At 35.1% G+C, this 26,333-nt stretch overlaps 1 protein-coding gene across 3 annotated transcripts in view; it reads left to right on the top strand.

Moving 5' to 3' along the window:
• Nucleotides 1-2,005: 2,005 nt before the first annotated feature.
• The window catches only part of LOC128683034 (alpha-1,3-mannosyl-glycoprotein 4-beta-N-acetylglucosaminyltransferase A-like), a 55,082-nt gene continuing 30,754 nt past the window's right edge, over nt 2,006-26,333 (top strand). Inside the window, exon 1 of one of the 3 annotated variants that reach the window (XM_053768204.2) lies at nt 2,006-2,218. In XM_053768204.2, the coding sequence (XP_053624179.1) occupies nt 2,106-2,218 (113 nt within the window). In that variant the 5' untranslated portion in view covers nt 2,006-2,105. Of the gene's footprint in view, nt 2,219-9,764; nt 9,945-23,730; nt 23,772-26,333 lie in introns of those variants that run through there. The other 2 variants (XM_053768206.2, XM_053768205.2) reach the window with 2 other exon arrangements.

Genomic DNA, 26,333 nt, shown 5'->3' with positions numbered 1-26,333 from the left:
AATACTTTTGTGGCTAGTGGAATAGGACTACTGGAGTAGTCCACGGGAGGATGTGGACATCCTCCCGTGACTGTCGTACGAGATGACTAAGGGTCAAATAGCCTGAACACCTGCCACCAGCAACAGCATTCTGAAAGAGTTCAGGCAGGCGGCCGATTGTAAATTCAAAACCAAATATACAAACTTTAATGATTAATTTTTCATGTGAACTGGGCTTCAGGGCGTTACAGCTCCGAACGTAACTTGCGAACATGAAAGAGATCTCATATTGATTTTTTTTTCTCAGATAGGCTTTTATTTATGGCATATTTTACGTACAATTCTAATTGTGTGTTATGTAAGTATCCCTTTTTAACCATATTGGCCAATGTTACAAAGAATATAAAATAAATATATTAGGACAAATTACATAGATTGAGCTAGCCCCTAAGTTAGTTCGAGACTTGTGTTATGGGATACTAACTCAACGATACTATATTTTATAACAAATATTAATAATAGATAAACATCCAAGACCAAGGGCCAATCAGAAAAAGACCATTTTCCATCATGACCCGACCGGGGATCGAACCCTGAACCTCTCGGTTCAGAGGCAAGCACTTTGCCACTGCGCTACCGAGGTCGTCAAAACAATTATTTTCCTTTGTTGTTAATAGATGTACGGGCAATAGGTAGGTGCTATCAAATGGATGGTCTGAGAGGAAAAGCAGTTTGTTAGCAGCCGACACCAGCAAAACTTCGATGCAATAGAATCGTTCGTCATCCAATTGCAACGGAGCTCAGTTACTTATGCTCGTTTTCCTAACTTTTGCACCAGCCAATTATAGTTTTCGATTTTGTTAGTTTGTCTATAAACAGTCAAGAAACGTTTCTTGGAAACTACAAGACTGATCGAGGACGGGTGAAATACGGAATGAATGTTTTGTATGAATCCCCGTCATTTTGTAATGAGACATGATTTATTATAAGTTTGCGGTTAGTAAAAAATGAACCATGGCAAGTCACGACGTGGGTGATGGATCGGGAAATTTGGGACACGTTGTGGGAAAATTATTTAACGGGTAAGGGAACGAGAGATTATCGGAGTGAAGCCGGTTGATTAGTCCCAACAATTACCGAATACGGCTCACAAATTAAAGTCGTAGATAAAATGTGTAACATCAATGATGTTAAAATATTTAGCATATTTTATATCACTCATGTAACACGTCCGATACGTGTCTTGTCTACTAATGAATATTCTATTTAATAAATAATAAAAAGTATTTACATATTTCAATAACTAATATTGTGTTTTACAAAATGTATGCATATATGTCTGTGTAAGCAGAGTTTAGGTCCATATGCTCTCTTTAAAAGAGATAAAGATCACGGATTTAGTAAGATCTTCGGAGTACCTACTAATTCCATGAAATACCTAGATAGAGTATAGGTAAGTACGTTTGAAATTAGAACTCTGTGGTAGAGCTCTAGATCATGGAATTAGTAAGTACTACGTACAAAGTACTTACTAAATCCATGCTCTAGATGCCACCGCGCGGAGACCTTCTAATCTATGGATGCCACAGTCTCACTTTTTTCTTTTTGTTGATTGTAAGCCATGGCATTCCATGGCTTACAATCAAGTAGGTACTCCGTACGAAGTACTTACTAAATCCATGATGTAAGCCTAGATGCCCTTGTGTGTCAATCTCTATCATATGAGCGTGTTACTAGTTTCTTCCTCAGCCGCTGAGCGTCGCACCCATAGTCCTCTATCCTGCTCTTTCGCCACGCTTTCGCACGAACGTTGGCTTCCTAGTTGCCTCATACATCAACAAAAACAAAGGATAAAAATTGCGTGACACAAAAGTGCATGTGACAAAATATGTAATTTCTTGAACAATCTATTATGATCGTGCTATGAAATAATTCGTTGAAGTGAATCAAAATTACTGGTCTTCTACGAGAAAACTAAAGAGAGAAATTGACAATGTCCTTTGCAAGATCTATTCTGGTAGATAGGGAGAAATAAAGGCGTTTCGATCTGATGATGAATCATCCACACCAAGCGTCATACCAGACTTGAAGACTTGATCCAGATAGACTGAATCTATACATTCAAAATGATGAATCGTTACCGGGTTGCCCCCCCAAGCCATGGAGGGGTTAAGGAGCCATTCACCATACATGTCAAGACACCGATTATCATCCCGGCGCCAGTCCTACGGATTACTAGGTAAGCTTGAATGAAATTATATTCTGGTTAAAAAATGTTCCTGGTTGTTCTGAGAGCTAGAGTGTCACAGAATGTGTATGAAATAAAATGTATAAATGCATTCATGTAACGCACGATAATCAAATGTAACTTTTTTAAATCAATTTTATTCATACCTGAACCTGAAACCAATTGATCACACCACTAATTCACAAATTTGTAGATTATTGAATCTATATATTTACATCGCGGAGCGCAAAGATCCTTCGAAGCTGCATTTTCCTCTTTGAATGTAAATCCTTTGTGCCAGTCTGAATTTTGAATATCAGGTTTCGTTTTCAACATTTGCATGCAATATTGAAAATGATGCCCAGGGCGAATTCGTTACTGCACCGGAAAGCTTAATTAAATTCCGATAGGTAGGTAAATTGGATGGACTGCAACAGATATGACGTGACGACGGGATGCAATACATCAGCTCGTAGCGAATTAACCCAAAAGTAACCCAGATGGGATCATTTGGCCGTCTGTCCGTCCGTCGAGACCTTTTCCCTAAGGGTTGGGCAGAATTATCAAATTAAAATTCAGATATTTTAATTTTACAGTCTAAAAATTCAGAGGTTTTACAGTCTCAAAAAGAGTAACGGGTATGTTAACACGGTCGAAATTTATTTATTTGTAGCCATCAGGTGTCCCGCTGCTGGGCAATAGGCGTTCATTCTTTCCATTTGGTCCGGAGCTATATTATAGTTACTTGCCTGTTTTTACGGAACCTGTCCATATCATCTCGTCATCTGATCCTTCGCTCGCCCGGTCTCCGCTTGTTTGTGGTGATTATTGATAATACGCGCAATCAACTCTAACAATATCGGAAATTATCATAACATAACTATGTTATTATTTGGCGATTAACTAATCGCCATTCACTTGTAGCTTATTCACCCGTTCGACAGTGTAAATCAAACAGCGTTCACAGACGAGAATACACAAGATTTCAAATTGGAATACGTTTCTAAAGCTAGAGGCACAAATAGCATATTCGCAAAATGACAACAATATTTAAAAAAAGTAAATTTGCATAACCATGTGCAGGAATCACGATGATTATAAATTTATCATGTGTAAAGCTTTAGTTTATATCAGTTTTAAAGTAAAAATAGTTTAATTGTAGCACGATGCCTACTATCGCATTTGTTCGCACTGTTTTTTTTTCTGCGTGAAGGTGCTATTAATATTATATACCTATAGATTTTCATCATTATTTTATCCTCCACATTTAGCCGGTCACAACTTATATAATACATTGAAGCTAGTATTTTGTACCCAGATGCGCAAAGCGTTGACTGTTCCAATTTCCCTAACGCTCTGCACAATTTATTTTCATGTATTTAAAAACAATATATATCATTAATCAATTAATAAAATCGATAGCTATTAACTATCCAATTTCCTTGAAAAACTTTACAAATTGCACGTGAATAAAAGTTGACATCGTTATCTCTGTCCTCGTAATAAAGTCGTTTATTTTCTTAGTTACTATCAATCTAATTTTAGTATTTAAAACTTTATTGCATAAAATTACAAAAAAAAATGTATAAATGAAGGACATGAGTCAACCATTAGAACCAAAAAAAGCAATGTGGTGTGACAGATTCATTCATTTTCGGGCATTCTGCGGTAGTAGCGGCTATGGCTGAACCTTTTTTCGGTGGTTGATTGCATTTCATTGCTCGATATTTTAAAACTACTCGTAACCAAGAGCGAACAGAAAAGAGCAATTAAATCAAAATGTTTGGAATTTTATAGATAAAATTGTTCTATAATTATCATATCATCGTATCGTAGCTTTAGATTAAGGTCTACCAGATTATACGTACTGAGGATAAACCAAGGCAGAAATTTTGTCAGCTGGTGTGTGCAATTTTTAGTTTGAGGAATATTAGAAGGCACTTAGATTATTATAAACATCAGTGAAATATTTACTATGTTAATGGTAATGCATTCAAAAGATATGACAAATATAAAATCACACATTTTTGGACTCGTCCTAATGCTCCATACTAAATTATACTCTAACGTGACGTCACGATTGATTAATATTCTTAGCAGAAAAAACTATATTTGTTCGACAGCTCTACAGAAAAATTTTAGATTTTTTGTGACGGTCAAGTTTATTTTTATAATGTCATTGTTTTTAAATGAATTTATTATCTTCGTATGGTCCAACGGCACTGTTACAGACTATGAATTATCACAATAATCTTAAATATTATATGTATTTTATCTAATGCATACATATACTTTTTTAATTTTCTGATCTTTACAATTAACTTATTCACATATCATTGAATAAGTTAATTGACAAGATCGATAGATACTATATATCGAATACTATATATGGATACTATAGATCGAAGATACTTATAATAGTTGAAAACTCGACAGTTTTCAACACAGGCCTAATTAAGCCTATTTGTATGTGGCACGTTGTCGGTACTATAGCAACTAGATAACTCTCAGTGCTACTATGTCTTATTTTGTACTGCGTTACTTACGCAAGTTTAACATACGGTCAACATAATTGTGTTAGCTTGCAAGGATTTCTAAACGTCAAGTTACTCGGCAGTTGCAGCAAATTAAATTGGACAGTTCGCACTTGAGTTTACTGACGCAAATTTATTGTAATTGATGTGTCTCCCTTATCTCCATATACTCTCGATTACATTCGATGCTGTGGCGCCGGGAAGCACGGTGTCAGCATAAAAATTTAATATTTTTTGTTATATTTTATACTATAGTAGTTCGCCGCGAACTTTGACCTCGCGAACACAATATTTTTTTACAAAATTGTGAATTTTTTTACAAAAACGACTTAACCGATTTTGATGCCTCACGAACTTAATAATTCTATTGACAGATCTTCTCTTTTTCATAGTCGTATTCCTCATGGCTTGAGGGTCGTGGTTATTACGTGGAATGAAACACACACAACAACTTTCTTGGTATTATTAATGGAGTGGTTTGCCATTGCCTTCTCCATTTCATACACAAGTTAATAAGAATCAACCAGTGCGCAGGTTTCCTCACGATGTTTTCCTTCATCGGAAGCAAGTGATGGAAAAATACATTAAAATGTATTTTTGCCCTTGCCGGGCCAGCGAAGCGAACGATTAAATCATACAAATCGACATAATTCATTGGCAAAAATACATTAAAATATATTTTTGCTCTAAGCCGATTTTTACACCTCGTTCGCTTTGCTGGCTCGGTCAATGATGTGCTCCACTTTATCATCAGGCAGGAGGAGACGAGGCAGACCGCGTAAAAGATGGCATAACGACATAGAGGGATTTTTGCGGGGGTGGCATCATATCGCACCCGATAGAGATCTATGGAAGCAGAAAGGGGAGGCCTTTGCCCAGCAGTGGCACACTTAAACCGACTAATAAAAAAAAAGTTCATTTTAGAAATATTTTTATGAAATTTGGTACACGGGTACAATATAACTAACTATTAACCTAAGCAGGAGGAGAATAATTAGACATTAATACAATTTATATTCCTGAGTCAATTTATTACCGACCGAACTTTGTGGGAAAGTCGATTTTCTTGACGATTGCGTCATAAAGAGGCATAATTAATATGGCTCGTGACGTTGGCCACGTCTGTGCTTGTGCAGATGGAGGGGCACGCAAGTCAATTATTACTCACGCCTGAGGGACATGGTCATAACGTGGAATGAAACACACAAAACTACTTTATCGGCATTATTAATGGAGTGGTTTGCCATTTCTTTTCACTTCACCTCACCTTCTCATTTTCTCACACACGTTGATAATTAACCAATGTGCAGGTTTCCTCACGATGTTTTCCTTCACCGGAAGTAAGTGGTGGAAAAATACATTAAAATGTATTTTTATCCTTTGCCGGGCCAGCGAAGCGAACGATTAAATCATACAAATCGACATAATTCATCGGCAAAAATACATTAAAATATATTTTTGCCCTAAGTCGATTTGTAGACCTCGTTCGCTTTGCTGGCTCGGTCAATTATGTGCCCCACTTTATCATCAGGCATCACTTTATCATAAACTTTGTCGATGTAAACCAGTATACATGATTCTGATTGGTATACAATGGCATGTGGCACGAGTATGATTCGAATCTCGGAATTCCTGTATAGTGGCAAACGGGAATGAGGGTTGCCAAATGGTAAGCAAACACCTACACGGATCACCAGCACTTTTAGTCTATTTATGGAACTTTGTGTAAGGATCACAGACAGCAAATTAAAATCTCATGTTACAACAAACACCTACGAGAAACCGTTACAATATGTACAGTCCACCGCCTGTCAAGCTATCCTGCACGGATCTTTATATCGCATTAATAGGGGCGAAATTGTAATAGATCAGATTTTTTGCTGTTTTATGTATTACTAGCGGCCCGTCCCTGCTTCGCTCAGGTAAAACCTTAACAAATTATACACCTGAACCTTCCTCAGGAATCAAACTATATATAAATAAAACCCGCATCAAAATCCGTTGCGTAGTTTTAAAAATTTAAGCATACATAGGGAAATAGGGACAGAGAAATCTACTTTGTTTTATACTATGTAGTGATTATGTAATAAGAGAAAAATGTGGTATTATTCCATTTTAATGTCTAATTTCAACGTAATAAAACCGCGTTTAGATTGACGTGTGTGACGTGGGTAGCGATCGTATCAAATTTGGCTCCACTCCAGGTAGTTAATCATAGACATCGCACCTGAAAATACACAAGTCTTCTAAAATAACACATCTTTGTTTGCATTACGGAAGTCTGCGTTTGATATTCATTTCGAATTTAAACTTAGCTGTTGCCCGCGACTCCGCCCGCTGCGCAGAATGAAGACTACACGACGGAGATGGAGAGTGCGCTACCATTTCTATCTAATCTCTACACGAAAACCGGTCAAGTGCGAGTCGAACTCGCGTGAAGAGGGTTACGTACAATTTATACAATTCTCACATGTTTCCTGTAATTTACAAGAAATGCAATATATTTTGCATTTGTTTTTCAGAATGTTAGGCTTAATAATTTTGAATATCATTGTGGTAAAGACGGTGTAAACCTATGATCCAAACACAGACGTGCAGAGTATGAGGATCTCAAATATAGTTTTATTATTAATGTAAAATAAACAGTTTCGTGTAATTCCTGTAAGGGTTCTGTCTTTTAATTTATTTTTGTAAGTATATATATACATATAATAAAATACATTTAGTGGTTCGTTGACGTGAAAAAAAGTCTGTAAAAGTCTATTTGATTTGCTTTGACAGAAATGCCAACCATAACTGCAAGCTATAAAAAGTTGGGGAGGTGACAGGTGCAGATAAGCGCATAGGGTTGAAAATCGCCAAGCCGTGACAGTGGGAACTAGGTCTCCTTTGTCTGAAGTAATCCTCCCTCCGTTTTGTTATCAAAAAGTGTTGCGTGTTCAACAGAATTCTCCCTAAGTCTCGGGTAATTTTTGAGGAAAACTTTAAGGAAAATTTTGCGTTATACTATTGCGGTAGGGATAATGCTAATTGTCTGTTATTATTTAAATGTATTATATATATATATATATATAGATTGTACAAGAGGTTATCGTTATGTTAAAGACTGTACATGTACTGTCCAGCTAACATGTCCAACTGAGAATCTGTCCACTTGCTATGAAGGGAAAAAATCTTGGGTGATACAAAAATATTTTCAGTATTCTTACAAAATGCCAAACTTTTGTGTTAAAACATTGAAATAAATACTTAATTTTATTTTTATTGAAATAAAAAAATTTGATATCTATAAAAAATATTAATAACATTTTTTCTTGCAAAATAAAACCAATTTATAATTGGATTTGCAATATTATCACCCACTTGTTACAACGATCAATATTACAAATGTTATTATCGAAAAGATCATAGGCGACAATAATTACCTCCCTAACAATTTATTATTCCTCACTTAATGAATTACCGATTCTGATTGTCGATCGACTACAATTTTCTCATAAATTATTCAGGTTTGAATGACATATATTGCCACTTACTTCGTATAAAACTTCGTAGTTTAAAATAAGTCAGTAGGTGGCCATGCATGTCAGCCATCAACGAATAAATTATACTAATATTATAATTGGATAAGTCTGCCTGCCTCCCACGCTTTCACGACGAAACCGCTAAGCTGATATTGTTGAAATTTGAAATTGGGTATGGTATAGTCTGATATATAAATATTGTTCTAATTCATATTATATATATATATATATATATAACATAATTATGGGCTTTATTTTTGTAATTGTCGCACCTGAGACCATAGAACGGCCGTCAAAATGAATAAATGGTATTTAAATACCTTGATATCATTTGAAATATTTTGTTGATAAAGGTTTGATACACCACTACATCATCGAGCGAGATATGGCAAAACGGGAAAACTTTGTCGAATAAATCTAATTATTTTTCATCAACATAATATAAATATTAGGTTAATAATTTAATTAACCTAATATTTATATTATGAAAATAATATATCTAGATATATTATTTTATAGATAATATATAAATATTATCTTTCAATTAAATTATTATTTTCATTTAAGTATATAAGTACAACTTCCATTTTAAATATTGAAAGGTTTTTTAAAGTTAAAATTTTATTTTTGCTTATGGCGACTATGTGTCTTTGTTTTTAATAGGTACGCACATATTGTAATAATTTTGGTCCTTTCATTCGATATACATTTTGGGTAAGATATATAAATATTTCATTAGCCATTTTAATTCGGCAGCCATTTCGGATTTACAAAATAAAATTCTACGCCTATGTACTTATTAATAACATCATTGTCCTTATTTAAAATTTGTATTGTATTTTGTTGGTAGGTCAGGATAATTAATGTAAAAGTCTATGTGTAATAATTTATTATTTTGATAACTACAACGTTGCAGAAATAAAAATGTCTGTCTGTACGAAGCCGTATCGCAGTAAAAAAAAATCAGCTAAGTATGTAGGTAACTTAGAACAATATTATAGGCCAGTCAAAAAAGTACGAAGCCATTAAATATTTTAATTGTCCTCACGTGTGTACAAAGCGGAGGCGTCTCGTTACATCAACAGACCGGATTTCTAAGACCCGACGCGCACTCTTCGCATTTTTATCGCTGAATAATATACTCCGGAATACCTCCGTATTAACATATCGATCTATCAAAGTTTGCATATATAAGTTAGACCTATTTTGGATTATTTGCTGAATGATCCCGATCACACCTCCCTTGACAACAAGAATTTATAACTTAAAATAATTTGTTATTTGTCTTTAGATAATAGGTACGAGTAGGTAAAATTGATTATACATGTATTATTTATTTAAAATGTATTTGTGTGTGCTGTATACGTGTTTAAACGAATAGATAGCGATTGTAATTATGTATCTAATCGGACGACGGAATCTTTAGTGTGCGCTAGGTCTAAATTGGAGATTACGCTTGATATAATGGCATCACTGAGCGCGCGCAGCTGTCGGTAAAACAGTCTTGGCAATTGGACCCTCGCGATCTGGCGTCTGCAACGCGAGAAAGCGAACTGTCAAAATAACCTAACATTCGGGACATGGATTTTTTGAAAAAAGAACATAAATAAACCAATCTTATTGGCCAGTGATGTGCGTTGCTAGCTATGTGATTTAAATGTGCATTATTTGGGGAATAGGGTGAGTACCGGTATTTTTGTGGTTATTATTTTTTAATGTTTTGTTTTGATTCTAATTTTATATGTTTATAAATATTTGAACTGAGTAAATTTTTGCCGCGTTGCGTAGTTTTATTTTTAATACTTAACAGATTAATATTAAAAGACATGATTTTGTCAAATTCTTTTAATTTTATATTTATCAAGTATGTATTTGAGTATATTTTTATAATGCCAAATATAGCTGTACGTAAACATATAAAGTTTATCATAAATGGCATAGTTTAATCTATAATATAAGAATAATCCTGTGCGGGTGAGTCATACAGGTACATACCCGGTTTGTTTACTCACGACAGCGATGTACTTACCTGTCTGTCTGTATCTGTCTACATTATAGGTACCTACCTGCAATGATAGCCGTCTGCGAATACGTGCTATGTTATAATATTCTCCATTACGTGATGCTATTGTTTAACCTTACATATTATAGTATAACAAAGTCTTCTGCTGCGTTTGTCTTTTCATGTTAAAGTCAAAAACTAATGCACGGTAGTCAGGTATTTCATGCGGTTTACATCAATAGATAGTGTGATTCCTAAGGAAGGTTCAGGTTTCGGGCGAAGTCGGGACGGCCCACTAGTTCATTATATGCCATAATTCAATAGCAATTAAACTATGTTTTACATCAGTCTACTCAAATCACCATCAAACAATTTCTATACTTAGGTAGGTACTTATTATCTATATTTAAGTGTGTGGTTCCGTCCTAAAATCGGGCCAACCCATATCCTGCCGTGGTTCTCTCACGAGACGACTAAGGAACATATAGACTAAGCTGAAAAGTTTTATGTAAATTTTTTACTCTGCCATGCGAAGATCGGTAGCTATATGTACGTCGGTAATGCAGAATTAGTGTATTTACTAAAGTGTACACTACGATGGCGAATCGAATATCAATGTATTAAACTGTGTATTGATTGAGATAGTGTGGTATGGCAAGCTGTAGATACTCACTGGAGGCTTACCATCGTCTCTTAGCGTGGTCCACTTTGCGACCTAGCATCGCAAATTCGTACCATCGTGTAAATTTTTGTATGAATGAATGCGATTCGCTTTACATTCCTAAATTGAACTGAGTTTTAATGGAATCGTTCTGTAGGTAAACGTTGATGCTACGGCCCGTGGGCTGAATTAATTCAATTAGTCTGGTATTTCGGATCCAAAAGAAGAAGTAGTCTGGTGTGTATAAATGTCGATTCTAAAAGTACTAATAGTATTAGGTATAATATTGTATTAAACATATGTAACATTATTTAATTATGTATTTTATAAAATAGGCTTGTTGACATTTTTTTAAATTTGATGACTATTCGAAGGCCCAAACACCAGTGTAATGAAAAAATCAATATCTGGGTGCCCCATCAGATCATGCTTATAATAATAATGCATTGTCATCCAAACGAAATCTTTTAGAACTAAGATAAGGACAATCCAAACTATTTTTTTGTACAAAATTTCAGTTCAATCGATTGAAATTAACCCTACGCTTGCCATCGGGGTAATAAGAGGCGCAAGGCTTGCACAAATATAGAAAAAGCCTATAAACCCGGAAACATCAGACGAGCAAACGCTGCCCACAATCGCGCTTTGTAACTTTAGTAGGATTGCAATTGAACGTCGATCGTTCCGGATTTTTATACCGTTTTGGTTTAACCAAAAGGGTATCAAAAGTTATAAGATTCTTTTTTTAAAATAGTTGTTTTGACTACGGCATTGTTGGTTTACGGTTCAGTATTGATCCAATAATCTATCAAACGGCTGTCGTGATTCCAAAATTAGGTACGTATATACCTAAATGGCAAATTTTTATTATTCGGAATTGTTTTCGCTTAAAGTTTTTATCGAATTCTTTGTATCCAATTAATTTTTACAATTTTTCACTGCATTGTTTAAAAAATAGACGGGAACAGACTTTGGGCAGGGCCCCCTCCAGCATCAGCGTTTACGAGTAGAAGCATGAATGGACCATCGAAAGGGTTAGAACAAAGTTGCACATTACAAATTACAAGTGAATGTACTTTTCCAAAACCAAAACATGGCAACCATTACTACTACAATCAATGGTCTTGCTGGCGAATCAAGTGCAGCACTCAATCGAAAATAACCTGATTATTATGTCAACTACTAGTTACGAGCCTATGTTTGATCCCGGGTCATTTACTATATATCTATACCAAATTTCATCGAAATCAGCCCTGTGGTTTAGCCGTGAAAGCGTGACAGATTTACACTTATCATTACAAATAGTATAAAACAATTCCCGCTGTGTGCTTGTTCCAATGTATGCTTAGCTTGAAAACTTCTTGGGGAAGGTTAGGTATATAATTTGTTATGATTTTACTCAAGCGAAGATGGGTCGGGCCGCTAGTTGATAATATTAGCGTGGATTAGATGCATAACCTAATGAAACTGTAATACGGAATGATTCTGAACCTCATATTCTTCCATGTTCTCTACAACATACAGCTGAAAGAACGTTAGACTATCCATGATCGTTTTAAATTAGCAGCTATAGCCGTTGCAAAGAGGTTCTATGCGGCCGACTGTACTCAATAATTAGCGTGGGAAACGCGAGTAAAGCAATGAATTCGGCCAGGTTGATGTGCACTGCCCTGTACCGCACTGAACTTACAATCATGTTTTGTAAATAGCTTGCGTACAATTTTCTGCTACAGCGATACCCTGGCCAATAGACCGGTAAGTTTATACCTAACTAGCTACACGGCCCGACTTCGCATGGCCTAAAATTGAATTGATTGATTTAATTGTCTTAACAACAGTGATAACTGCATCATTGACCGAAAATCTTAGTAACTGATAGACACGGCGGGCATTTTTGGTTTATTATAAAACCGGTTCCATACTCCATTGATATACTCTATTGAGGATTGTATAATGTAGGACAGTGTTTTATTTTATGTTGTTTTCACAAATTTTGTAATGCAAAACCTTAGACTTTGGGGTAAAAACTTTATCTGTAGCATGTATAGTTTTTGATATACAGGCGGGCCCTCAGACCACATTATGAGGACTGAGGGCCTTTCGTAAAACATAATAAGTCGCTTATTTGTCTTTCACAAAATCTAATTCCAATTATCACAATTCTTTTGGAATGTTCACTAAATCCCAAGCATAATTTCATAGAATTTCAAGAAGTGGCTATGCGGAAATGTTCGCCAATCTTTGAAGGATTCGGTATACATTGCTGGTTTTTGTGGTTTCGTATTCCTACAGACCAGGAATTCTTATAGTTTCCCCTCCCACCTTAAAGTTGTCCCTCTGTCCATCCGGCCATCCGTCCGCGGTCTAACTCAAAAACTATTACCACTAAAATAATGTAATTTGTTATGGGTTAATTAATACATTAATCACGCCGACAAAGTGATCAAATAAAGCCTTGAAGAAAATATATTTTTAGGGTACCTCCCTAACACATTCATCATCAGACATACATATAGACATTACCGTCTAACTGTATACCTATCCACTCCACCTAAACACAATTTGTTGTGACGTATAACCACGCAGACCACGTTTTTTTCCCACTCTACGTCTACTAATCGGATTGGAATCGAATTTTCTCGGTGGCATGGAAGCTGTACAAGGTTATGGGAGTTTTCCCTGAAATTCTGGGGGCTGGGCAGCCGCTCAAATAATGTGATTAGTCTTGCTTCCACTCGGCCGAGTGCTCGTTAGCTCGTTACTGACACGCTCTATCAACGTCTAGCTTCAATCAGGGCTCGGAAATGCTATTACAAAACTTTTTTAACAGTTCTTTGATGCCGGCTCCACGCTATCGTCGAAATGTTCGCCGAACTTTGACGGATTCGGTATACATTGCTGGTTTTTCGTTGCGGTAAATAAAAGCACTCATACAAAGTACGCAATGCTTATGCATAATGTGATACATTGCAGACATTGGGTCGGCAATATTTCGTTCGGAATGAAAATGACATTACTTAGAACCTACTAGTGGCCTGTCTAAAACAAAATCGGCATATATACCGGTGACCGAAAAAGCTGTTGAAAATTTAGAAGTAGACCAAATGCATTGACGTATTTTTTTATTCGGGAACAAACAACTATAGTATAAAAAATCTTAAATATGTATTACAAAAATTAAACAAGTTTCCTCTTAGTTTTGAGGTTGCGACAATAAATTAAATAAACAAAATTCCTTTAAAAAGGAATGAGAACAATATTATACATTTCCATACACAAAATTGCATAGGTATTTCCTTTATTTGTTTATTTACACGGGAATTGCTATTTTAACATGATAACAATAAAAAAGTCTTTGTTTACGAGTACATCGGCGTAAACACACACATTCGGTTCATAGTGGGTTTTGTCACTACGACTTTTCTCATGATTATGAATGAAAATTATTTTGCATAATTTCTATCGTATTGATTCGAATGAAGAATTTGAAACATTTGATTGATTTGATGAAATAAACTTCGACGCGTGAGAATTGGGCCCCTGAGGTTACGCACGCGCACACAGCACCATCCTAACCCTAACCATAATATTTCGTCGAATGTAACTTTGTTTGTTACTTCTTCAAGCTCTCTCTAAACAACCAGCATTTATATAGTTTGAAGTATGAACAAGAGCATATGTTACCTTTCATCTCGGAAATATAATTGTTCCCGTGGGAAATACGCGGGCGAAGCCGCGGGCATAAGCTAGTACCTAATAATTTAAATTAGTAATTACAAAATTACACAGCAGTATGGGTGTGTTGTGTATGTTTCTGTATGTGTCCATCGGACACGCGATATAAGCTTAGTTCTAAGTTTGTGGGCCGTTGAGTGTTGTCCATTTAGTTTAGTTGGTTAGTACTAGTTTATAGAATATCCTAGACTTTCGTAAGATAACACTATCTGTGTAGGTCTGCTAGGTTGCAGTTTGAACGCATGCAGTAAGTTCTGACTTAACCTACTTTGGACCGAGCCATTTTTGTGCCAAGTCTCGCCACATTGGGGAGACCTAGATCAGTGATTTACATAATATATACCTATATATACATTTATAACTTCGCGTCCGAATCATTTATGAAGTAGACAGAACCTAGAAGAGTATTTGATTCAATTTTGATTTTAAAAACTATGTTTTCAAATATTTAAGCATTGTTAATTACATCGCCGAATATAAAAATGAAGTCGTGGTCAGATTTCTGATGTAATCTAATAATGTTTTTTAGTTTTAACAAATAATTTAAAAGTCTAGTTCGCCCTTTTTATACAGATAATTTAGTATAAGTGTGCGTGCATTTTAATTATATTGACCTAGCTAGTCTACTAATTCATATTATGTTGTATATTTAGTTAAAGTCGCAGTAAGTACGCTATATGGTTCGATAAAATATAACCGAATTTCACGTTTAGGGTGCGCCTTCTTCATAATTAAGTTGAAAATATATGTACTAAATTTGAAAGTCCCTCATTTATGCATAGTATACATACATACATATGGTTTTAGAGATATATTTTCCTTAGACATGAACTCTGGGCACAGTAAAACAAAATTCTATAAGTTTAGACAGATGAATTAACATGCATGTCATACGATTTTTGAACTATGATTCAGGTGAAATTGTTTGTCCCGCGTCTTCTTCACCTGTTTTTGGAAGTCGGCGGTAGATTTTTTAAGTAAATTTTAACCACAATAGTTGTATATCATCCTAAGTTGAATAAGAATTTTTTTGTGACCAGTTTATTCAATTTGGGTTAACAATTATAAAATCTTGGGAGTCGTGGACGAATGAATGGTGAAATATTTCATAGTAATCCTAACCGTGACTAATATTATTATCGTGAAAGTAGGTTTATTTGTTATTGTTACCTCTTCACGCTTTACATACCTACTTAACCAATCTTCATGAAATTTTGCATTCACTTAGTTTGAAATATAGCGTAGAGTACCCGTGGGTAATCACGCGGACGAAGCGACGGGTAAAGCTAATTTAAAATAAAATCACTTATCAGTCAGATTTAAACTAATTTTTACATTGTAGATCGAAATAAATGTATGTCACAGATAGCTGTATGCTTTATCTAAGATAATTAGCACTATCTAGCCAGATATAGATATCCAGGAAGTCCTTGATTAATACTGTAATGATATCACAAGTTTGTGTGTAGTACTAATTGTCGCCCGTGGCCCACGGCAAACTGTAGTCTTTATTTGATCAACAAACTATAATTATTCATTCGATATATATAACAAAAAAGAAAAAAAATGTTTGTACATTTAATATATTTACAAAAAAATAGTTTAGGGCGATGAAGAAACAGTAAGAGAGACTTAACGCCATATGGCATTCTACCAGTCAACCATTAAACCAAACAGAGATAGCAAGTTGTTGCCATACAGCGCAACTAATACAAGATAAACAGTTTACTCAATTAGATTAATTTATTGATTAATATATTTGATTGGATATGGTTAAAAATATGTTACATTTATTTGCTGCATTCGCTTAAAATCAAGGCGACTGGGAGCTCGACGTATTGACTCAGGAATAACATTACAAAACCTAATTTCCAGCACTCGAAAAGACTTACACATGATGGAGGTCCGATGAAGCGACGATAGTTAATTAGAAAAACGAATATTACATTGATATTTATATATTATTATTTATTTATTTAGCTAAATACAGCGGTACACAATATGTATTCTTTTAAAATATTTAGTAAGAAAAAATAGGCACCTAAAAAATCTATAAATATCGTCTTAAACACGTTGACTCACATTCGTCAATCTCACAAAACTGCAAACAATTCCTGACAATCGTCTTCCATCCATCCACGAACACATGACACTCAGGTTCCTGGTACAGGAATGCGTTGAGATCCGCTGGCATGCGGCACAGCGGAGACCGCGTGGGATACAGTACGTGTAATGTTTGAATGAATAATGTAATGATGGACAAAGAAAACTGAAGTTGGATTTGAGGTAAATGAAGAATCACAACCATTTGAGGATTTTAGACAAGTTTATTGCACACACATTATTGCACAAAATTACAAAAAAATATGTACAAATGGCGGACGTAATCCTATCGGCATTCTCTGCCAGTCAACCGTTGGACCAAACAGAGATGTCATTGTGATGCAATAATAAATAATAAATAGAAAAAGTAGAAGTCAGATTGTTCCTAGTAAATGAAGGCACAGATTGTTATTTAAAATCAGGAGCATCTCCCATTAGGGAAATGTGATACGTAACTCAATAATATAAAGCGCATATTGCCCTCCGCAATATACCCGTCTCTGTGAGCAAACCCGGAAATCTATTTACCTCAAGGAAAATGCACTTTGTGAGGCATAATGTTTACAGATTGGGCTGCGAGTCGGGGTCTCGTACACTCGCCAGGAATCGCGAAACGTATGGGAGTACAGAAAGAGAGAAAGGGATTAAAAGCTGGTAGGTAACAACAGCGTTCCTAATGTTGGTTGACGTGAGGCAGGCTGTCGGTCTTAAGGTCAAGACATTCATAAGTTTGACAGTCACAGTTTTTGTCAAAATATTTTTAAATTTAAATTATACTCTAGCATACGTCACGTCAAAATGTAACGCCTCCTCCGCATTATCGCGTACCACTGTGGCTCTGTGATGAAAATAATAACATTCACACAGGTGGGTGCAACCAGCCCACACTGTGCGAAAAAGGTTTTTTTTTTGTTTCTATCAAAAAAATGCATATTTAAGTTATTAAAAATTTAAATGTTCAATTCAGTCTAGTTTCCCAAGTTCAAGTTATCTACGCTTGAGATAAAGTTACTTTGTGAAAAATTATGTGTTATAAAAGTCAACGAATCATGTTCCTGTATACACAAAATGTAATTATTAAAATGAAAATTAAGGTTAATAATATGTCATTTTAATGTGATTTGTAATTTTGCATAGTTTATATGAGTGCTTTTGTTTACCACAATGAATATCCGCAATGTATGTCTAATCCGCTAAGATCGACGGCAGTGGAGCTGGCATAACGACATGCATATCTGAACCTTAAATATTTTGTCGCGAGTTGCACCATTCGTTCCACTTCTTCCATCGTCGTTTAGACAAAATGGCATACTTTGCGTTACACGGGTTAAATTTAACGTCAAAATTGACTGGTGCAACCGAACTTTAGATTGCCGATCTATCATAATCATAACCTCATTCTGCTCGTCGGCACAGCATCTGTATGCAAATATAGTCCTCTTATCTTTAAAAACTTATATCAGTTTTAGGTCGAAACACGTTCAAATTTTAGTTAAATAAAACATAGCCAAAATTTTGTAATTTGTTACGTAAAAAAATAAATGTACAGTCGCGTGCTTTAATATCTCACACGTTTGGTTTATATTCCAAATTGACAAAGTCTAAAAATGATAAAATTTTAATCCATGTGACAGTACTAATATGAACACAGTCCATCCATAGTTATAATCGTTACGATATCACTCATATCAAATGGTCCCTGTACCTATCTATCTTTATCAGATAAAAATAAATAATTCTATGATATCGCATTTTACGATCAATATGTTATGAAAGAAAGTATATCACTAAGTAACTGGTTGTAATTATTTTAACAGGGTGTCGATTCTTAACACTAAAACTAGTCATTAAATAGTGTCTGAATAGTGCTTTAATAGTAAGTGGTGAGAGCTGGGCATCTCGATTCTAGTATATTTTGTTTATCATATTTTTTAGTAGTCAAAAAGGCTATACCTATTTTTTAGGGTTCCGTAGCCCTAAAGATAAGAAAAGGTCTTTCAAAAATATTAGAGGTGTGAGAATACCATTTTAGGATTTAACAAACGTAGATTATTCGTAATTATTAAGCATTCGGTAGAGCCAAGTGCTCCCCCCAGCCAACGAAACGGTTGTTGTTAGGAATTTAAATGTTACGGATTAGTACTCATATATAACGAAATTAAAAGGACAACTATCACATCAAATTTGGCTTTTTAAGTCAAAAAAATCAAATCCAAAATCAAAAATCTTTATTTACTTTTACAGCAATGATCTTATAACTAGATGTTGGAGCTATCAAAGACGCCTGTGCCAGGAGGCTCCGCAAGTTTTCGAGTGATACTCAACCAACTGTATTCTACTATAAAACTTCGAACTACACCATGGAAAATATTTAAACCTACTTCTTATTATCCATAACTTATCAAAGTTTAAATTAAACTTATATTAATAAATAATTAAAATGTTTGCTTGTCGTAGTAAACTACGGAACCCTACACTGTGCGTGGCCCGACACGCGCTTGGCCGGTTATTTTATATGAAAAATAATGTCATCGAGATTATTGTTCTTAATTGTGTTTGTAAAAGGTGTATTCAGTCATTTGAAAACCAGTCAGCTCTTTTCTTTTCTAGCAAAACGAGAGGAAGGCAGCGATAGCGGACGACGAAGTCAAGGGTTTCTCAAAACTTCAATCTGATAAATGAATAAAAATGATAATGAAACAATTATGACTCAAAAACTTGACGTGCAAAACTTACCTGTGAAGGTCTAATTGCCGAATAACTGTTTAGAATTTGTCTTTAAAGGACAAACTTCTCAATTTAACTGTCCGGAGAAGTTTAATATTTGGAGGGAAACGTTACGGGAAGTTCTCGTTGGTTCATTAGTTATGGGTTGCTCAAACTTCGTCAGAAGCGCAGTTTAAATTAATAAAACTACTTTCGGGCCCCCGTCTTCCATTTTAGTTGCCGCAAAATTTGAACTTTGATTCTTCATCTTCTTAAAAGTCACAAACGACATAATTTACGGTTTCATTCGTAAAAAATTGTACAGCAACATCATACCTAATAAGAAAAAATCTGATTCAGTCCTGGGTGAATTTCACGAGCGTTTTGAGCGCCGCCGTGGACTATCATTAGTGTTTATTAAATTGTACCATACACAGTTATCAATTTAATTATCATATTTTATAAATAACTAAAGTACTGGTACACTGTTAATTTTATAAATGTTTAATTTAAAAAAAAAAGATTCTTTATTAAAAATAAAATCCGCATTCAAATGGTCGTGAAATTCACCCTTTTACGAAACGGGCCGACGAGAAGTACAGTTGACTGCGCATAATACACAAATACTGCGGCTATCGCCGCCGCATAATGCACCTTATCATGTTGACTGTACTCCTTTCATCTAGATATCAGTTTTCTATATAAAACGAATGATATATGCATGGGATGTTGAGCGAGGTCTAACATTCTATCTACTTGGGGCAAAAATACATTTTTGTATGTATGTATGGATGTTTGTAACGAGATAACTTAACAAACCGTTGGTCCGATTTTGATGAAATTGAAAAGGTATGTAGAATATGCCAATAGAATTTCAAAATCGGTTCAGTCGTTTTTTAATTAAAAACTAGTTTTAATATGACCATGTAGCAAAGAGAAATCACATAGAGGGTGAACGGGAACGGGAACGGGAACGGGATACGTCAGGGATTATTTTCTAAAAAAAAAAAAGATCGTAAAGCCCGAGGCTATTTTGCATTTTTCCTTTCAGTTTACAGATTAGTCCAGCCCTTTGAGGCAGGCTATACTGCCCTGTGAATTTACAACTCAATTGGTCAGATAATCCGCTAGGAAGCTTAATTATAAGATTTCTATTGATAAAATTCCAATACGGAAGAAATGAACAAAACTTTTGTATGGGATATGTTTACAAGTTGAGAATATTGTTTTCTCTTTATTGTTGAGTTTGTTTTTATAACGATTAATGTTATTCATTAATGAATTAATTTTATTTACAAATTAGTATATTATGTTTCAGTCAAATTTTTGTCTGAAACATACGACGACGACCTCGGCGGCGCAGTGGTAGTGTTTGCCTCTGAACCGAGAGGTCCCGGGTTCGATCTCCGGTCGGGTCATGATGGAAAATGATCTTTTCTGATTGGTCCGGGTCGTGGATGTTTATCTATATATGTATTTGTTATAAAATATAGTATCGTTGAGTTAGTATCCCATAACACAAGTCTCCAACTTATATTGGGGCTAGCTCAATCTGTGTGATTTGTCCGAATATATTTATTTATTTAAAAAATTCAAGTTATTACCAAATAAGTAATTTATTGAGGTATTTCGTTTAGAGCACCATTTTAAATTGCACCCTGTCTGACTGATTGAGTCTGAAACGGTTCTCCGACAATTGCTTCGTCTACGAACGTTTCGTCGACAGATGAGAAGAGACATTCTGTCGGCGAATCATTCGTAGACGAAGGGTTCTGTCGTTTACACGCCCGATGTCGAAACATTATGTCGACGAAACGTTCGTAGACGAAGCAATTGTCGGAGAACCGTTTCAAACTCTGTAGATTGCTTTTTATGCATCACACTAATACCGGGAAGTACCTATTTTACGTGAAGAGTGCAGGGCAAGAACAAAGGGAACATAAACAAAACATTTAAAATGAAATCGGTGAAACTTATATCAAATTTTATGTTAGAACATCCACCGTTATATAACTGTGAAAGCCGCATCGAATTCCATCAACTATATTTTTTGCGAACAAACATACAGACAAAAATTTTACACTAAATTGTTTTGGCTTCTATTAGTCCCAAAAAGCCGACCTACAAATGTTTGTTCAATATCTCCTGTGTACTGACATATGATAGCCCACTTGCAGTTTTACTATATGTATAGATTTTAGTCTTAATAATTAAATAACATAACGGAGTTCAAGATATATAAAAAAATGAAAAAGACTAATAAATTCTAAAAACTATAATCATGAAAATTGCAACAGACTGTATAAGATGGCAGAAAAGAGACAGAAATATATACCAGTTATGAAAAGTTCTTAAATTAATTGATGACAGCAAGATGGGTACCACAGGGCCAGCCAGAGAAGCCTCTATACTTACTGCAAGGACTTACTAACTCGCGCTCCGTCTTTTTGACGTCCGTGGACAGAACGCAGAACAACGCAGTAATAAATTGTATAAAGTTTCGATGTACCGCACGTTATTGTCAAAACCTTAAAACGCAACGGATCTACGGTGCAACGGTGCACGACTGAGCAATGGGGCATGGCTCTAACAGAGACATCGTTTCTATATGTATAGATTACAGTTTTATTATATGTAAATTATAGATGTTATTAATACACCTCCTAGTTGGAGACTATATAGGGATAAATCTCGTGGAAAATGGAAATTCGAATACTCATCACTCTTGTAATTGGTGCTTCCAAATAATCTCCCTTACGAAATAATGTTCCTTAAATATTAAGCTTGTATTATAATATTAATAACATTGTAAAATAACACAAAAACAATTTATGATATTGGATTTCAGACTAACAGATCAATTAATTAATTAAAAAGGTATTAATTATCCCTTCCAACTGAACTCGTCTCTCACGTCCCGCCGGCTAATTTAATTGAAGTACGCAGTACCGACCCTGGGAGGATAATAAAATAATTTACTTGATGCGTTGCATATTGTGTTCACACTGAATGATATTTACTTTTAAAAACAATTGTCATCACTTTTGTAATGCCTCTTAAGCTAAATGAACTCATTAAGATTTCCAAAACGATTTCATATAAATGAAATGTTGCAATAATCACCGTAACGTGTCTAGTTAGGTACTCATAACCTACCTGGCAATAATTACTGCGAATTTGCAATTAATTTAGACCGACGTTCTGTTAATAGAACGTTTTAATAATTATATGCTATTCTACGTAAACCGTATGCTAGTATTAATGTATTAATATTATTATGCTGTGGTTCTGACAGCTAATGTAAATAAATTATTGTGTTTTGTCAATTGAACTCAACCTCTGTGTACACCGGCAACTAGCGAGCGAGCATTCTTTCACCGCTTTTCACACTTTGATGCATTTATTTGCGAGGTCTTATGTCGAAAATATCCGACGATGCAGTGATCGCATCATCCGTGATGTGAACCAAAGTTTGATGATAAGAATTGAAGAATTGAAGCCATGCCACCGGTCTGGCAATCACCGATATCTCAGGCTTGCTCACATCACTCGCCCATCAGTTTTCGGAACCACTTAGAATGTCCCACAGTTTCTCGCCTCCGAATCCCAGAGTTTCTCATCTCGTGCTCTGGTCATATAAATGTAGTCTGCTAGCTTTTAGACATATAAATATCTGAAAATTAGCAGAGATTGAGAAAGACACGAGTGAAACAAATAGGGGAGGCGTTGGCCCAATCCACAGGATAGATAAAAATAAATAGTTAATATAAAAATAACCATCTATTATATATTATGTAACTGATGTAATTAATAAATAATTATCAACTGGCATTTAAAACTTCGTTATTCTGTTTTCAAATAAATGATATGATTTTACGGAATATAGATGTGTTAGCATTTTTGTTTTATTTTTTTGTTGACCTATGGATCATTAATACTATATGGAGACGTCTATCATAAATTCCACAGGAACTGATCTTTTTGCCGGGGTGAAAACTATTTGCATTCGAAAATTAAAATAACATTGAAACTTAATCAAAATAAAGCGTGAATAGGTAACAAACACACTTACACTCGCATTTGCAATCTTTACAATGAATTATGATGGCTGTGGCATAAAATTTGTAGTTAATGCTATCAAATAAGCAATTAAAAATGGTAATTAAGTTTGAATTTGCACGATTCAATGCGTGGTTATGGGCGTTTTATAAACACTGTATGATTGTGGTGAGTGAAACCGTGTATATTCCGGTGGCATTTGATTTTAATTAGAAATGTCGTGTTATGTGATATTACTCATGTAAGTCGTGTAATATAAACTTATTTTCGTAGTGATTTAAAAAAGAAAACAATTATTAAATGAGTGACTTTTTTAGTGTAAGTTGGATTCGCGCACTGATTCAGTTCCGTCCAAATTTTTGTGTGTTAAGTATTTACGTCAGTTCATTTATACAAATAATGTATTTTCTACAAAGTAAATAAGCATTACGAATTTTCTGACTTTTCCCTTTATCTATATTGGAAGTTCACTTTAAGGCAAATTTCGTCCTGGGATGGCCCTATAGGTTACGATTCCCGCGTGAAAAATATGCGTTACTAAAGTTATTAAGTGTGTAGTTAAGTACCTACTAAGTATTTAATATTAATTTTTCACATCTGAAAAATACTGTTGAATACCTAAATCAATTGAATACCTATCGCATACCAATAAAATATTCAATGAAGTGACCCTTAAGGGTTTTTTCGAGTAATGATACCTGTTGCGTTCGAGGTTAAGACGCCGCAAAGGCCGGAGTCAGCGTAATAAATAATCTTAAAATTTGGATGATTAAAATGTGATTTTACAACCGGCCGCCTGCCTTATGTCAACCCCCCTTGGGGATGTTGTTGTTGCCTATCAGCTGCCAAAGTTCTGTGTCCCTTAGTCAACATCCGCGGTTTTAGCCCTATTCTAGAAAGGACCGACACGCGACAATTTTTCCTTTTGATGAACGGAACTCTAAAAGAAATTAATGTGTTCCTTTTTTATTTTCCTGGAGAGCACCGAGCGAGTGGTACCAGTTTCAAAGGACATTCAATTCAATCTATAACATACCTACCTATATACGACAAAGCATAGCTAGCTCTCAACATATTCCTTTGACCCGGCTCCGCTCCGTTCGCCGCATTGATTGAATACAATGCTATATTTGTATGGTATCGTAATAATAGACAAAGGAATATGGTTAGATTTGACGCACGTGCATTTTATTAATTACTAAAAATTAAAAAACAGAATATTTATACCGTCAAGATCAGTTTCTCAGGCAACAGCCTGATAGTTGCTTTTTATTTATCTGTAATTATAACTTTTATAATTTTGTCTTATTGTGATTTTTAAAAGTCAGTATTGTTGAATTTTCGTTTCGTTATTCGTCACGATTACATCACGATTATATGTTGACATATTTGAGGAATTAATAAGCAATCAAAATACTAAACTGTATACGAATTAGTAAAATAATATTATCATTAATTTTGGCGCAGAATATTTTAAATTTACTGATGAATAGCGATTGCATGTAACGGTGATTAAAATGTTAAGGGTGTGTGGAGGGACTAGAATGGACAGGATGGGGAATCAATATCAAAATAAGTCTAATCATCCTCTTCATAGTCGTATTCCTCATGGTTGAAGGTCGTGGTTATTATGTGGAATGAAACATACACAACAACTTTCTTGGCATTATTAGTGAAGTGGTTTGCCATTGCCTTCTGTATTTCTCCATTTCACACACAAGTTAATAAGAATCAACTAGTGTGCAGGTTTCTCACGATGTTTTCCTTCACCGGAAGCAAGTGGTGGACGATGCAAACTATTATACATGAGTCAGATTGGTATACAAACTCATGTGGCACGAGTAGGATTCGACCTTTCGATCCACAGGCGGGCGTCTTAACCATAACACCACCACCTCTTCCTAAAGTCATCATCATAAGGAAATTGGAGGGGATTAAGATGCTGTACCAACCACATTAAGTGAAATAAAGGTACTACGTCTTTGAGGGACGCATGTACCATTTCTTCTAATATCCAGGTACCAGGAGTCGAACAGACACACACAGAAAACGAACATTTAAATAACTAGATTCAATAAAATATACTGCAAACCCGGCTCTGCTTAAGACGTCAGTGTAGACGAATGATGGCGCATTTCTGAATGCCGCTTCATTGATTCGAATTGTAACTTTTATTTGATTACAAATGTCTCCCTGTGCATCGGAAACTTCATGTGCATACAGACATATGTACAGATGAATCTGATATCTGAACCAAATGGGTCTGCGCATGCTCCGCGACGGATTTACTTGGGAGATGATAGCAAAACGCTCGCTGCAATGTTACAGGCGTCGCCTATGCTGGCAGTCGCGCGATATTTGAACTGATATCACTTTTCACGATAAAAAAGTTTCCGTTCTGTTTTAAAAAAATCTAACTCTCCTTTTCCGCGATCGGTAACGCGGGATATTTAAATTATCTAATATCTGTTTCCCCCCCAAAAAAAAAAAAACAAACATGATTCTATTCGTGATGGTTTACCATTGGCTGAAAACCTTCTACCTTCTACTTAGTGAGTTAGATATCGCAAGTATTTTCGAAACAATCGCGGAGTACACTCACTCTTGCTTGTACTTCTGCGTGATCCTTGTATTTATTTACTACCACTACCGTATGTTTTATTAAATAACTACCATTCATACCATTTTTCGTTTGTGTGCGTCTGCGAAGAAGTTTTTATGGTAAGAAATCAATGTATTTTTTTATTTTATTTGCGTGGATCAACTTTTATTTTTTACTCGATTTTTGTTCATGAAATTACAC

This window comes from Plodia interpunctella, chromosome Z, assembly GCF_027563975.2.
Source record: "Plodia interpunctella isolate USDA-ARS_2022_Savannah chromosome Z, ilPloInte3.2, whole genome shotgun sequence".
NCBI classification, from domain to species: Eukaryota; Metazoa; Arthropoda; class Insecta; order Lepidoptera; family Pyralidae; genus Plodia; species Plodia interpunctella.
This window is presented reverse-complemented; position numbering and strand designations above follow the sequence as displayed.